At 46.4% G+C, this 14,537-nt stretch overlaps 1 protein-coding gene across 1 annotated transcript in view; it reads right to left on the minus strand.

Annotated features, from left to right (window-relative positions):
- Positions 1–9,846, minus strand: part of LOC122801160 (heterogeneous nuclear ribonucleoprotein U-like protein 1) — a gene marked incomplete in the record, with an annotated part of 399,977 nt that extends 390,131 nt beyond the window's left edge. The window contains 1 exon segment of the mRNA XM_044070719.1: positions 9,373–9,846. Within this exon segment, the coding sequence (XP_043926654.1) occupies positions 9,373–9,388 (16 nt within the window).
- Between the last annotated feature and the right edge of the window lie 4,691 nt (positions 9,847–14,537).

The raw sequence follows: 14,537 nt of genomic DNA on the forward strand, positions 1-14,537 counted from the left end.
CTAAGGCATTTATAAGCCTAGCCCAGAGTTTTTGTGGCTTACACCACCCCTTATGTTAAAAAATACTGTGCCCATTAGTTTGTTGTGCCTCTGTCCAGCAGTGAGACAGAGATGATTCCCGGGGTAAACCTACGATCTCCCATCCACAGGTCAAGACTTCTCTCGAACAGAGCCAGCGAGGTGCTCTGCCTCACATGGACCGGGATTTTATTCCACAACATAGGGAGTCTCTGGGTGACAAATCTATCCCTCCAGCATGTCCTATTTATATCCGTGCAAAGGTTTAAGTCGCTTGCTCTAGTGGATCTGGTAGATTTGGATTTTTTGAGGTGGAGCATGTCCATTAATTCCGGGTTGGACATGGCCTTGTATGTCAGGCACAGGTCACCTCTGAGCAGACGGTATGCGACTGAATAGAATTAGAAGTTATGTACTCACCATAACGTTCCATCTGAGTAGGTGACTTCATTCGGATGCAACCTGTGGGTATCGGATCCGATCTCGGATCCGAGCTGGCAATTCAAAAGCTTAGGCTCCGAGCTCCTAGCTCCTCCCTCTTACCCATAACCCCTTGCCAAGCCCTGACTGACCTCAGATTGAGTTTGCCTCAAAATACTGACCACAGTATACTAAAACAGCATAAATATTCGCTCTATAAAGGTCAGGGGGATGGAGGGGGGATGGTTGCATCCGAATGAAGTCACCTACTCAGATGGAACGTTATGGTGAGTACATAACTTCTAAATCTGAAGTAGGCAGACTTCATTCGTCTGCAACCTGTGGGACAGAGTCCCTAGCTACCTGAATCTTGAGCGGCCGTCATGGAAGGATGTTCCGGAGCACCGCTGAGCCAAAGGATGCTCTTCCTCTAGAAACAACATCCACCTTGTAATGAGAAATAAAAGTATGAGGCGAGGCCCAAGTAGCTGCCAAGCAGATATCATCCAACGAAACACGGGACTTAAAGGCGGCTGACGAGAAACTGCCCTAGTAGAATGAGCCAGAACCCTCTGAGGAGCAGGTCTGCCTGAAGTGTCATATGCCTGCAGAATGCAATTAGCAATCCATTTAGATAGAGTGACTTTAGATACTGCTTTACCCAGAGCAAATTTAGCAAAGGAGACGAACAGCTGATCTGATTTCCTGTGGCCAGCTGTCCTGTTAATATAAAAACGTAATTGTCTATGAACATCCAATGAATGCAATTTGTATTCTCCTTTGTTTGAATACTTAGGAAAAAATACAGGCAAATTGATTGACTGGTTAATATTGGATTCAGAAGAGACCTTCGGAAGAAAAGATGGATTGGTCCTGAGGCACACCCTATCAGGGAAGAAAGAAAGATAAGGCGGTTTGACACATAGAGCCTGAAGCTCAGACACCCTTCTGGCTGAAGTAATAGCTACCAGAAAGGCAGTCTTCCAGGAAAGGTATTTTAAATCAGCAGAAGCTGCAGGCTCGAAGGGAGGAGCAGTAAGGGCCTGCAGGACTAAAGACAAGTCCCAATGGTACAACCTCCTTGACTGGAGGCCTTAACAAAAAACTCCTTTGAGAAAAGTTTTACATAATTTCGCTGTCATAAGGGGAGCTGTGTCCTGACCAATGTGATAATGCGAGATAGCCGCCAATTGTACCTTAATCGTGGAAGAACTAGCCCCTTGATGAAAGAGGTCCGTTAGAAAATCTAGCACCGCAGAGATAGGTGCTGAAAAAGGATCCACAGTTCTCTGTCCTGCCCATATAGAGAACCTCTTCCATTTACTCCGATAAACCTGTCTGGTGGAAGGTTTATGAGCAGCCACCAAAATGGCTTTGACCGTGAAGAGATACCGAGTCCTAATTAAGGTTGGAATTGGAGCAGCCAAGCTGTCAACTTCAGGGTCCGCAGATTGGGAACTGGCATTCCCAGAGGGTGAGAGATGAGATCTGAAATTGGATCCAGAATCCATGGTGGATTGATTTTGAGAGACCATACGAAGGGGAACCAAGGTTGTCGAGGCCAGAATGGGGCAATGAGAATCATTCTGCTCCCCAAACTGTTGGCTTTCTGCAGAAGCCTCTGCATCAGAGGAAGTGGAGGGTAGGCATAAAGGAGACCGAGGCCAAGCATGCACCAGAGCATCCTCGAACTCCCCTGGTGGGGAAGCAGAGCGAAGAAATTGTCGCATTTGGCGCTTGAGGGAGAAGCAAAAGATCGCAACAGGGTTGCCCTCAAACGGCAAAAATCTTCTTCGCTACTTGAAGATTGAGGGACCACTCGTGTGGAGAAAGGATGGTGCGACTGAGCTTGTCCGCAAGGATGTTGGACTTTCCCGGAATGTGCGTTGCTATCAGAAAGCGTTTGGTGGAAATTGCCCATTCCCAGACTCTCATGGCCTCTCGACAAAGGGGTAAGACCTGGTTCCTCCTGCTTGTTGATATACCAGACTACGGACATGTTGTCTGTCTGAATCGCAATAGTCCCTGTAGGAAGAACGTGGTGAAGTGCTTGCAACGCTAGGAGCACCGCCCTCATTTCCAGGACATTTATATGCAATGACGCCTCTGTGGGATTCCACGTGCCTTGGACAATCTTTCCCGCAGAATGCCCCCCCCACCCGAGGCAAGAAGCGCCCGTGGTCACTGTGGCTCGGAGAAATCCAGCGCAAAAAGTCCACCCTGCTAGGGCACCCGTAGAAAGCAGCCACCACAGAAGGGAGTCCCTGCACGCCTGCTGACCGCAATCGGAGCGCTTAGAGACGAACAAAGAGGAGACCACTGAACTTGAAGGGTCCATTGAAGAACCCGCATGCGTAAACGGGCATGAATTAGAAGCGGGATAGCTGCCGCCATAGAACCTAGGGCCCTCAGGACCGAAGCTGCAGTTGGAGATGGTTGCAGGATTGCTGTCACATGACACCTCAGGCTGACGATACGGTCTGGGGTGAGGAAGGCTCGCATTGATCTGGTGTCTAGTCTTCCTCCTATGAAATCTATAATTTGAGTTGGATTCAGAAAAGATTTCTCCCAGTTGATCGTGATGCCCAGCCTTGGTGCTAGTTGAAGGAAGTAATCCCTGGCTGAGCACAGAAGATGCCTTGATGATGCCGTCAGGAGCCAGTCGCCCAGGTACGGAAAGACCTGTAATCCCTGGAGCCTCAGGTGGGCCGCTACCACCGCTAACACCTTGGTAAACACCCTGGGGCTGAGGTGAGACCAAAGGGAGGACCCTGAACTGATAATGACTGGCTCCCAGCCGAAGCGAAGAAACCTCCTGGATCGCCTGTCCATCCGAATGTGGTAGTACGCATCCTTGAGGTCTATGGAACACATCCAGTCGTTCTCCCTCAAGAGGGGAGTATAGATTGCAGGGTGACCATCCGAACTTTTGCTTGGTTACTGACAGGTTCAACAGGGAAAGGTCTAAAATTGGTCTTAAGTCCCCCGTCTTCTTTGGCACCAAGAAGAACCTGGAGTAAAACCCTAATCCGGCTTGATCTGGGGACGCTGGATGGCTCTTTTTCCTAGCAGCTGCTCGATTTCGATAGCTGCCGCCTCCCTTTGGTCGGGTGGAACATCTGGGAGGCTGCGAGATTTGGGAATCTTGATTAGGGGTATTGAATATCCTCTGGATATAAGTCGAAGCACCCAACTGTCTGTTGATATGGACTCCCAAGAAGTCAGGTGCATCGAAAACCGCCCCCCCCCCCGACTGCCTCCAGAGACGGACAGCCGGGCAACCCTTCAGGGCTGCTGCGTGGGTCTCTCAGGGAAGGGTTCTCTGGACCCAAAATTGCCAGGAGCCCCCCTGCCTCTGGCACGACGACCTCCCCATCCTCCTCTGCCACGGAAGGACTGGTTATCCGGAGCAGGTTGGGACTGCTGCGACTTCCGGAACCACATCTTCTTCTGTCCCTTTTGGTTCTTAGAGAAGGGCCTCTGGGGAGCTGAGAAGCGGACTCCGACGGCAGACAGCGTCTTCCCGTCCTTTTCGCTCTGGACTAATGTCTCGCGAACAGTCTTGCCAAACAAGGCAGAACCATCGAAAGGGGCATTCGCGAAGGTCGCCTTGAAGGGCTCAGCAAAATCACAATGGCGGAGCCAGGCCTGTCGCCTCATGACAAGGCCTGTTCCTCTGGCTCTAGCGGCTCCCTCAGTAGCATGAGACAGCAGCCGCATAGATGTATTGGATACAGATCTGAGAGTGGCCATTCGGGTGGAGTAAACCTGTTTATCCTCACTCGAGATGGACTCGGGAGATGCAGCGTATTCTTTAATCAGATCTCGCTGCATCCTAATGACATGTGCCATGTAGTTCAGCGCTCTCAAGGAGAAGGTCGCTGAACTAAAAACTCGCTTCCCAATGCGATCCATCGAACGGGATTCCTTGCCCGGAGGATGGACGGAGGGACTCTCCTGGGCCAATTCCCTCTTCGTGGCTGCAGCCATCATCATGGCATCTACTGGGGGACCCTTACTCCAGTGGGTGCGGTCTGATGGAGGAGAAAGAATGCGTCCGGGCGCTTAGGATAGGCTCAATGGTGTCCGGATCCTTCCACGCCTGATAGATATAAGATCTACCAGGGGTCAGCAGGAGGGGACACCCAAGAGGTAGAAGGGCCCGAATGCCTCCAAGAACACAGACTCGTCCGAAGAAGCCTTGGGGCAGACCACCCCCTGATCCTTAACATCTCCATGATGTCTCCAAATGAGACGCCCTCAGGGGTGACCTAGGGAGCCTTCCCTTCATCCAAGTCCGTGTCTTCAGTGACGGACTCAGGGGAGTCCATGTGCCTCCTCTTACACTTGCGCTCGAGGTACTTCATCGGGGCTGTCCGAGGAGTACTCTTCAGCAGATGGATGTTCCAAGGGAACCACTTGGGACATCGAGGCGGGCTGGCCCTGGGACCGGCTGGTGGGGGCCTGGCCCAACTGCAATGGAGTGCGGATGGAGCCGTGGCAGGGACCGGGGTCCGGATGCCTCGACAGTGCCCTTTCCATAACGCTGAAAGCCGAGGGGAGCCAGCTTCTCTAAGCCCCGAGCAGACCCCACTCGGATCCGACGACGGATCGGAGTCGGAGTTTAAACTGTCGGATCCGAGACCAGTGTGCTCCGACCTGGACGGAGCCGAAGACACACCAGCTCCCTCGATCCGAGGCTCGCCCTCGGCTCGAGAGGTCGGGTCCGGCACCAAGCACTCAAGGGATGGGACGGATCCGAGGTGCGCCGACCTATCGGATCCGACCCACCCCCGGATCCAAATCTGCACGTCGCCGATAGCTCCGTATGGGTCGGAGAAGGAGCTAAGGGGCGAAAGGTCAAGCCCTCCCGGTTGGGGCTAGGAGCACTCCCATTTGCATTTGGGCCTGGATGAATTTCCTCATCATCCGGTCCATATCAGCTTCGCTCATAGAAAAGGTCGATCTAGAGGAGGCCACCGAAGCGGACCTAGAGAGCCGTCTCTGTGACCTCCTGGAAGGGCTAGCCTCCTCCTCCTCGGGTCCAGGAGAGAACCGAGGGGAGTGGAGCCGAGGAGGAGGAAAGCTAGAAGGCACAGGGGAGGCCCGCTTAGATGGAGGAGCCGAACTGGAAGCTTCGGCTCTCCTCTTGTGGTGCTTCTCCCTGTGCCTCTCCTTCTGTCTCTCCCTAGAAGAATCCTTCCTCCGCAACTTTAAGGGAGGTTGAGTCCCAGCCGGAGGGGAGAACTCACAGCAACAGGTTGCTGACTGGAGGCAGAGGCCGAAGCAGTATCTGGGGTAAAAGACCCGCCAGCACCAACTTCGACCTCCGTTCCCTTAAAGCCCGGGGGTTGAACCCTGCACAAATGGTACAACCAGAAGACAGGTGTTCAACCCCCAAGATGACCGAAAGTGTGGCCATCTGCTGGGGACAGCTTATGGCCACACTCGTACATTTCAAAACAGCCTTAGGGGCTTCAGACATTACACCTAAGGCCTAAACACACACACACACACAAACTACGAAAACCCGAGAAAAATTAACTAAAGAGGGAGGAAAGCCTTAACCACACACAACTCTAACTATATTAATAACAAAAATAGAGAATTTGAAAAATTTTCCTGTCAGAAAAACTACACTTATCTCAAACCACGCCAGGAGCTCTAGAATTCCGTTGCTTCTTGAAAAGCGGCAAACGAAATCTGAGGTCAGTCAGGGCTTGGCAAGGGGTTATGGGTAAGAGGGAGGAGCTAGGAGCTCGGAGCCTAAGCTTTTGAATTGCCGGCTCGGATCCGATACCCACAGGTTGCAGACGAATGAAGTCTGCCTACTTCAGATCTGGAGTTTCTTCAGTCTGGCAGCATACGACAGATTTTGGAGTCCCTTTATCCTTTTAGAGAGGAACTTTTGGAGTCTCTCCAATTGCTGCAGGTGTCGGGTGAGAAGCATCCCGAATGGGGCATTGTACTCTATCATTGCATTGTACTCTATCATTGGTCTGATAAGTGAAGAGTACAGGGGAACAATGACCTCACTTGATCTGGATGTGAATCCCTTCATGATCAGGTGGGCAATATAGAAGGTTTTTCTAACCACTTCAGCAATGTGAGTGTCAAAAGAAAGGCCACTGTCAACCTGGGTCCCCTCTTCTGTGCTTAGTGGATTGCCACCTATATGGTAGCTTGGGGTTACCTTGTTTTTCCCCAAGGGTATGACTATACATTTTTTGGCATTTAACTTCAGGCCATGGCTCTGGCACCAGCTATCGGTTTCCGTGAGACCCCTCTGAAGGATATCTATGTCCGATGTACTTTCCACTATGGCTCCCAACACTATTTTCCGTTGTTCCTCCTGTTACATCTCATAAACATAGTGCCCGAATAGCAGTCGACAATGTACACACCCATAGGTTCATACTAGGCTATCAAACCTACGATCTCCCATCCACTCAAGATTCCTCTTGAAGAGAGTCAATGAGGGACTCTGCCTAACCTGGACTTGGATTTTATTATTGTAGTTACAGCTACAGTTGTTTCACGATCACATCAGAAATTATTCAACCTCAATAATGTGGTTGCGATAATACAAAGTACCAAACTACATTTTTTATACTTTTTAAATGTTTTCTTGTAAATGTCTACCCGGGCCTCCGCTTAACATCGACGTACACCCAGTCGGACTATCCCGGTAAACAAATAAAAATAATAAACTAAGTTAGCCCAAAGCATTAAGGTGCCTAGTTACCTGCACTTAAACTTGAACATATGAATAGGGACTGGATTGTGCAACTGAAATGAGTTTCTGAACACCAGTCAATAGTATGATTTGCGAGGTGGTAACTGTCAATAGTCGGACTTGCAAGGTGTGAGGATGTTATGATATTGATGGGTGAAGATGCATACGAAAGTCACCGAGCTACGTTTCTTGAAATCGTAGACTTACATTTATACTTTAGCAACTGTAAAGTGTATGCTTTTACTTTTAAGGTGATATTTGTAAAGTACACTTGTCTCCGAACTACGTTTCTTGACACTGTAGATTTAGATAACTAAACGGGATTTCCGTTTGTAACATATGTAAGGTACCCTTGTCTTACAGTCGGACACGGAATGGCATGTCAATCATGTCATATGCAGCTTTCCACGCCAATCATCGGAGCCACGCCCACTCCTGCGCAGAACGGAACTGAGCCAGTACACTACCGCCTACTTCAGACAGGGACTTCCAATGCCTCAGCCAAAATTCCTCCAGTTAGTGCAACTATCACACAAGTTCTTCCCAAAGACTGATCAAGCGCTCAAAATGCCCCCCACTCCAAAAACTACACAGGAAAAAGTGAAAGTACGTTCCAGAACGTTTTCTAACACTTGAAAGCAATTCAAAGTCTTCCTGGATTGGAATCCAGGAAGGCTTTGAAGAGCCCGTGGCTCTGGGTAAAACCACTCCTAATCCATAGTACAACCGACTCAAACACTTCAAGATGCCACTTAATATCATGTTAAATGCATCCTTTATGCCACCATGATAGTTTAACGCTCTTTCAGATATACACTCCCAGGAAGGTCTGTGCGTCTCGTAATGGACACGTGCTCATTTCTGGATGGAACGTGCTCAAGCGGGACAGCAAGTTATTTGAAACTTATACCCACCGGACATACACTCGAAGTTATTCACTGGAATAACCCCAGAAGGTCTGCGCGTGTCGTAATGGACACGTGCTCATTTTTGGATGGAACGTGCTCAAGCGGGACAGCAAGTTATTTGAAACTTACACAGCGATCTACGGAATATGAAAAATATCTGATACAAATTCGGCAGAAGTCAGAGACACTTGCCCTTTAAGGAATTGTCCAATGACCCTTACTACTTCATTTACCGAGGCGTTTAAGACGCGACATGCTACTTATTTGTGTTTTAGAAGTGTTGGAATACAAAATGTGTCTCTTTAAAGGGCCACCAGATTCACAGCTTTGCACTTCTGCCGTAGTGCATACATTCAGACACAAGGGCCCCACACTTTGTGGAAGTACTGAATTCTTGTCTCACAATCAGCGAACGAAATATGAAGCAACCTTAAACTACAAACGTTTCCCTGTCTAACACATCTAGGACGACCGCCAGTACTGCAGCCATGAATCCTGCAGCCGTCAACCAGGTGGTTGAACCAGGTTATGCTTCACAGCGCATAACGCGCGAGTTTTTTTTCTTACAAAATCACAAGAAACTGGTCGCATCTTGCTGTCAGGAACAATTTCCCACACCTTGCAAGTCACTTAGCTCCCTTAAGCGCAACCAATTACATAGCTCATAGCTATGCCGTTCGAAGGGGGAGGCTGTCTAAAGGGAGAATCGGAAATGGCGCGAAAATCGGCGTAGAATGCGGGCAGTAAAGTCCCGTTTTCATACCGGAGCAGCTTTACCATAGCGTACTACGGCACACAAGCAAGAACCACGTGTCTACACCAGCCGTCCTCAAACCACAGCGAAAAGGCTACTAAAAACAGCCAGGCAATTACCTCGCGCAGCATGACAAATATTAAAATGATATCGTCCACAAGACTGAGGCTACCGTGTGCTCGTGAGAATAGAGCTCGACTCGCCATGCAAATAGGTCAAATCCATTACAACAGAAGAATCTTTCAGACCAAGACATTTGTTTACATTTAGTACCGTACCACTACCAATACAGAAAGACTGAAGCACGTACTAGCCAAGTAAAATTAACTTCGCTGATATGCCAAACTGAATTTTAATGCAGCTCAAATCTGACGCCTAGTACTGCAATTTAAAAATGGCACTATGAACCTTACTTTCATGCAGAAGGAAGACAGACAAATATTAAATGTTTTCAATTTATCACAGCCCACATATACAAAAGCATAACTGACCAAATGTACAGTACAGCATTACAAAAAATAAAAAGTTTAAAATACCTTCCCACCGCTGCATCCTGTTATCCCAGGTTCGGGCAAATCGCTACCAAAACGCGGAATTTACGGAGGCCTATACAAAGCACACCTGCAGGCCGCGTGTCTAGTTCTGTTAAAGCTTTTGGATAAATATATATATTTTTACATTTGGTCTCTTCCCATTCCTTGACCAGCTACCAAAAAGGTAGCTTTCCTGAAATTCGACGCTTTCAACTAAGAATCTTTCAGTAAATCATATGAACGAAGATCTTCGCCAACAACTTCACTTTCGTAGGCTGCTACCGCTTAAACTTCATCTAAACATCTACAGTAAAATTAAACACATATGCATTAAAACAATAAAAATGGCTTTCCTTTTTCGCCACGCCGCTTAAATGTTATTTTTTCAGTTATCCCGTATTAATTGCCTACTTCAATAATAAGAGAGCTCACAAGCTTTCTCTCTTGTAATAATACAAAATGGCTGCTTTCTCTCGTAACTTAGGATATAAAAAAAAGTCATTACCGGATATTCTGATTGGCTAGTGCTCATAGTCCCCACCCATCTCGATAATTCAATTGGTGCTTTTTTCAATCAATTAGCATATTCCTTAGATTTGTAACAATAGGTGGATATAAACTGCGTGTCCCCTTTATGGTGGGTGGACTGATGTATTGCTACAAGTGATGTGGTCAAAATGCGCCTAAATAGGCGGAAGGGGATAGATAATGTATTGGTTGTGGCAAGGGAATCTGTCTCGCTCATAGCGAGATGGCTAGGTTATAGTGGGGGAAAGGACCGTCTTTACACCAATAGATTCTAGCCTCGTTGCTGTGTGCAGGCTAGATTCACTTAGTTGAAGGGACCCGGGGCCTTTCAGCCAAGGGAATCTAGCCTGTGCTATGTGAGAAGGCTAAATTTTAGTGGGGAAAGAGGACGTTCTTTGCAGTAATATAATTTCTCATATAATACATACTAGATTCCCTAAGCTGAAACTACCTAGTTATTAATAAACGCGAGGTAGTCTGATATAATACATATGACTGACTGGGTCCTTTCAGAACATGGAATCTAGCTTTTTTAATAGCTTGTACGGGGGAAAGGACTGACTGGGTCCTTTCAGAGCATGGAATCTAGCTTTTTTAATACAATAGCTTGTACGGGGGAAAGGATTGAAACATATTTTAACGTCTTTATAAATACGCTACAGTTTATTTACAAGAATAACTTTTACTCTCTCGCCCTCGTCAATGTACGGTCCTGAGGTGTAGCTGAGCCTTCCACAGGTGAATCTAGCTATCTGAGCTTTTTCTGTAGCCCACTGGCCCATTCTGGTTGGAAAATTACCAACATCCAAGTTCCTCCAGTGCACACCCCTCTCTAGTGACTTTATCTAAGTATGTACACCTCATCAAATAAGGTTTCAGCAACTTTCTAATCCTTAGACTACTCCTGTGTTGGCTCTATCTTACCTGCTCACCGTACTGTACTGTCTTTTTTCTCCTACACACCTGTTTTCTGCCCCTCTTCTAACCTCCCTCGAATCTGTTATACTTCTCTGTAAAAGATACTTCCAATCTGAACTGCTTCTACCTATCTAATTCACACTTTCTGTCTGCTCCACTCTAAGCTAGTAACTAGCTCACCGCTCTCACAGTTAACTCCCCTTACAGTACTCATCACTGCATTGCATTGAACTCTCTTCAATGGCTTGAGCTGCCTCACCTTCTACAACTTTATCAATTTCACATGCTACACTCTATACTCTCTAAACCCTCCAACTGTCCATCTCTCTCTTCCCTAGTCTGTATCTACATCCCTTCTAGGTCCCTCCGAACTTCTATCCATTATTTACTGGAAATCTACCAACCTAAAAAGTCCATAGGCAAACTACTTTATAAGCACTCTGTTGCCCTTGCCTGGAACAAACTTCCTCTCAATCTACAGTCCGTTTCCCACACTTCTCACTTTAAGAATGAATTAAAACATCACCTTCTCAAGTCTACAACCTGCCATTGTCATGACCCCACCTAGTCTTCTCCCTTTATAATTAGTACCCTTTCTTACTGTGCTCACAAAATGACCTGTAATACAGGTATATAACTTCATATACCTACCACATGATTATTGAACCATTTAATGGAAAACAATGCTACTCAACTTTTGTTTGTTTTACAATTAACTCTATGCATACTGTACCAATATTTGTATACAATGTCTCTATATCTAATTGCTGTTCTGTACTTTTTGTGTATAATTGTACTATGCTTTACAAATGTACCACTGGAGCTTTTCTCCTCTGGTGTCCACTGAAAATGGGCCACAAGCCCAGCTGGATAAACCCGGTCAATAAATAAATAATTCCTAACCTAATTTTCATCTAAAGCAGAGTATGTTATATTGTGTAAAAGACAAATTCAGGAAAAAAGATTCTAGCTTGCAGTTTACAAAATTACTCCTGTTCATATAAAAGAGTGGCCGAAGTTAACATTTTATGTAAAAAAAATCCTGTAGTTGTAAGCTGGGGAATAACCTGATTTGTAAAAGAATGTGGGCATAATATTAGAGAAGTACTTCTCACTCAGTTCTGCATATGTATGGGTGTGTCGGTAGTGATTGACAGAGAAAATAGGTGTGGAAACACCAAATGACTGGCAGGCATGATAATTCGCATGTCACGTCATGTATTTATTATTGAAAACTGTTTGATATTCACTCACGAACCCAACTCCAACCCCGTAAAGCAGCCAGTAGTGAATAAGCCTGTTGCATGGTCAAAGGATATCAAATGCACAGTTAACCAGGAACTGATTCTTACTTTTTGTCTTTTTTGGGGGTGGGGCAAGCCCCCTTGCACCCCCTTGTGGAGGCGCTCTGCCGCCCACCCCCCACTTCTTTACAGCTGTGGATGGTACAGGTGACCACAACACACCCCAGCCAAAAAATCGAACTAGAGAACCTCTTTTTTGTGTGGTGACAACTCTTCAAGTGTGTGGTACTGTTCTTAAATTAATTCATAGGCGGACCTTGAGCAAACCTGAACAACTGCTGTGCGGTAGTGTTACCAAATCCACTACAGTTGTTAATTCAATTACTCATACGGGAGTAGGATTCACGGTTGCAATGCAGTGGATAACATAGATTTGCTGATGTGAATTTAGTGCTGTCTCATCTGGCTCCTGACATTTCCAGCCCCCGTTAACTTACAGTGGAGTAACCTGCAGAAATGCTTCCTATTCAGCATGCCCCTCCTGCCAGCAGAACCCATTCATCAACATTCACCAGATTCAACAAGCCGCCAGGAATTGTTGGCCTGGAGGCGTGGTTAGGGCTGGAATTGCTACTGCACATCCTGCAAGGTACTTCTCTGATATTATACCAGAAGGTGAATTATTGTGAGAAAAAGGAGTCTCTCTCATAGAATACATAGAAGGCTTTTGGAAGAACAGCATTAGGTCCCTTCAGTACAGATTTCTTTGGCTGAATGGACCTGGTCCTTTCAGCAAAGGGTATTTAGCCTGTTCTTCAGGTACACTGGCAGGAATGACCTTTTCTACTGAGTCCTCCAGCCTGTTATCTATAACATGGCTAATTTCTACTGGGGAAAACAACTTTTTTGTTGTAATATATTCTGTCACCTCTGGTGTTCAGAGGCAGGAATGGCCTTTTTTCTTTTTTGGTTGAGCATAATTTCTGGCCTCTTCAACACAGAAACACTGATTGTCATGCTGCAAAGACCCAGATCCTTACAGCCAATGGAATCTAGCCTGCTCTATGTGAAAATGATAGATTCTATTGGAGGAAAGGAATGCCTTTCTATGAATAAATTATATCTCCTCTGGTGTATAGTGGCAGGAATGGCCATTCTTTTTAGAAATACACGACATACATTTGTTTGGCTGAGCATAATTTCAGGCCCCTTTAGAACAGATTGCCAGGGATGAAGGACCCTGAGTCTTTCAGCCAAGGGAATATAACCTGCTTTATCTGAAAATTCTAAATTCTAGTGGAGGAAAGGCCCATCTTTCTGTGAATAGCTCTAACCCCTTTAGTGTACACTGGTAGGAATGACCCTTTTTATTGAGTCCTCTAGCCTGTTATGTGTAACATGGCTAAATTCTAGTGGGGAAAAGGATCTTTTTTTATGGGAACCGATTCTGTTACTTCTGGTGTACAAAGGCAGGAATGACCATTTTTTTTAGGAACGAGCTGCACTACATTCTTTTGGTTGAGCGTAATTTCTGGCCCCTTCAACACAGATTGCCATGGCTGGAGGACCCAGGTCCTTTCAGCCAACGTAGTCTAGCCTGTTCTATGTGAAAATGCTAGATTCTAGTGGAGGAAAGGACCGTCTTGAATACCCGTTTTATTGACTCCTCTCACCTGTTCTCTACCATGTGGCTACACTCTAGTGGGTAAATTGACCAATTTCAATGGAATATACTCTATCACCTCTGGTGTACACAGGCAGCAATGAACCATTGTGTTTTATGAAAGACCTCCACTACATTCTTGTGGTTCAGCATAATTTCAGGTCCCTTACACACAGATTGCCATGGCTGAAGGACCAGGTCCTTTCAGCCAAGAGAATCTAGCCTGCTGTATGTGAACATTCTAGATTCTAGTGGAGGTAAGGGCTGCATACAGGGTGAGATATGACTCTTTTTATCTTGTCCTCTAGCCTGTTCTCTATGATATGGCAAACTTCTGTTGGGGAAAAGGCTCAGATGAATAATTAATCTGATTTCCTGAATTTGTCATTGATATCTAGATAGAGATGCAATTGTCTGTGAACATCTAAGTAATGTAAAATGTTGTTGCCTTTACTGGAGAAATGTGGGAAGAATGGAAGGTTAATAGATTAATTACTGTTGTATCCTGACATCACCTTGGAAGAAAAGATGGACTGGTTCGTAAGGATACACTGGGCCAAATTCAGGAAGCCTCCGTGTAAGAGTTATAACTCTTACACGGAGGCTGCAGTTAAACGGTGTGATGTCAGCATGTCATGCATATGCATGGGGTGCATGAGGCATGCTGAATCACACTGTAACTCTTACACGGTGAGTGTAAGACAGTAGGGGGCGTGTCCGTAGGCTAAGCCCTGCAAGCGGACACGCCCTCGGAAGTCTAGAATGGCAGAAAGTAAACAGCCACGAGAGAGGCCATGGAAATGTGAATAAACACA

The sequence above is a fragment of the Protopterus annectens genome, chromosome 4.part1 (genome assembly GCF_019279795.1).
Source record: "Protopterus annectens isolate FY-2018-M chromosome 4.part1, PAN1.0, whole genome shotgun sequence".
Taxonomy (NCBI): domain Eukaryota; kingdom Metazoa; phylum Chordata; order Ceratodontiformes; family Protopteridae; genus Protopterus; species Protopterus annectens.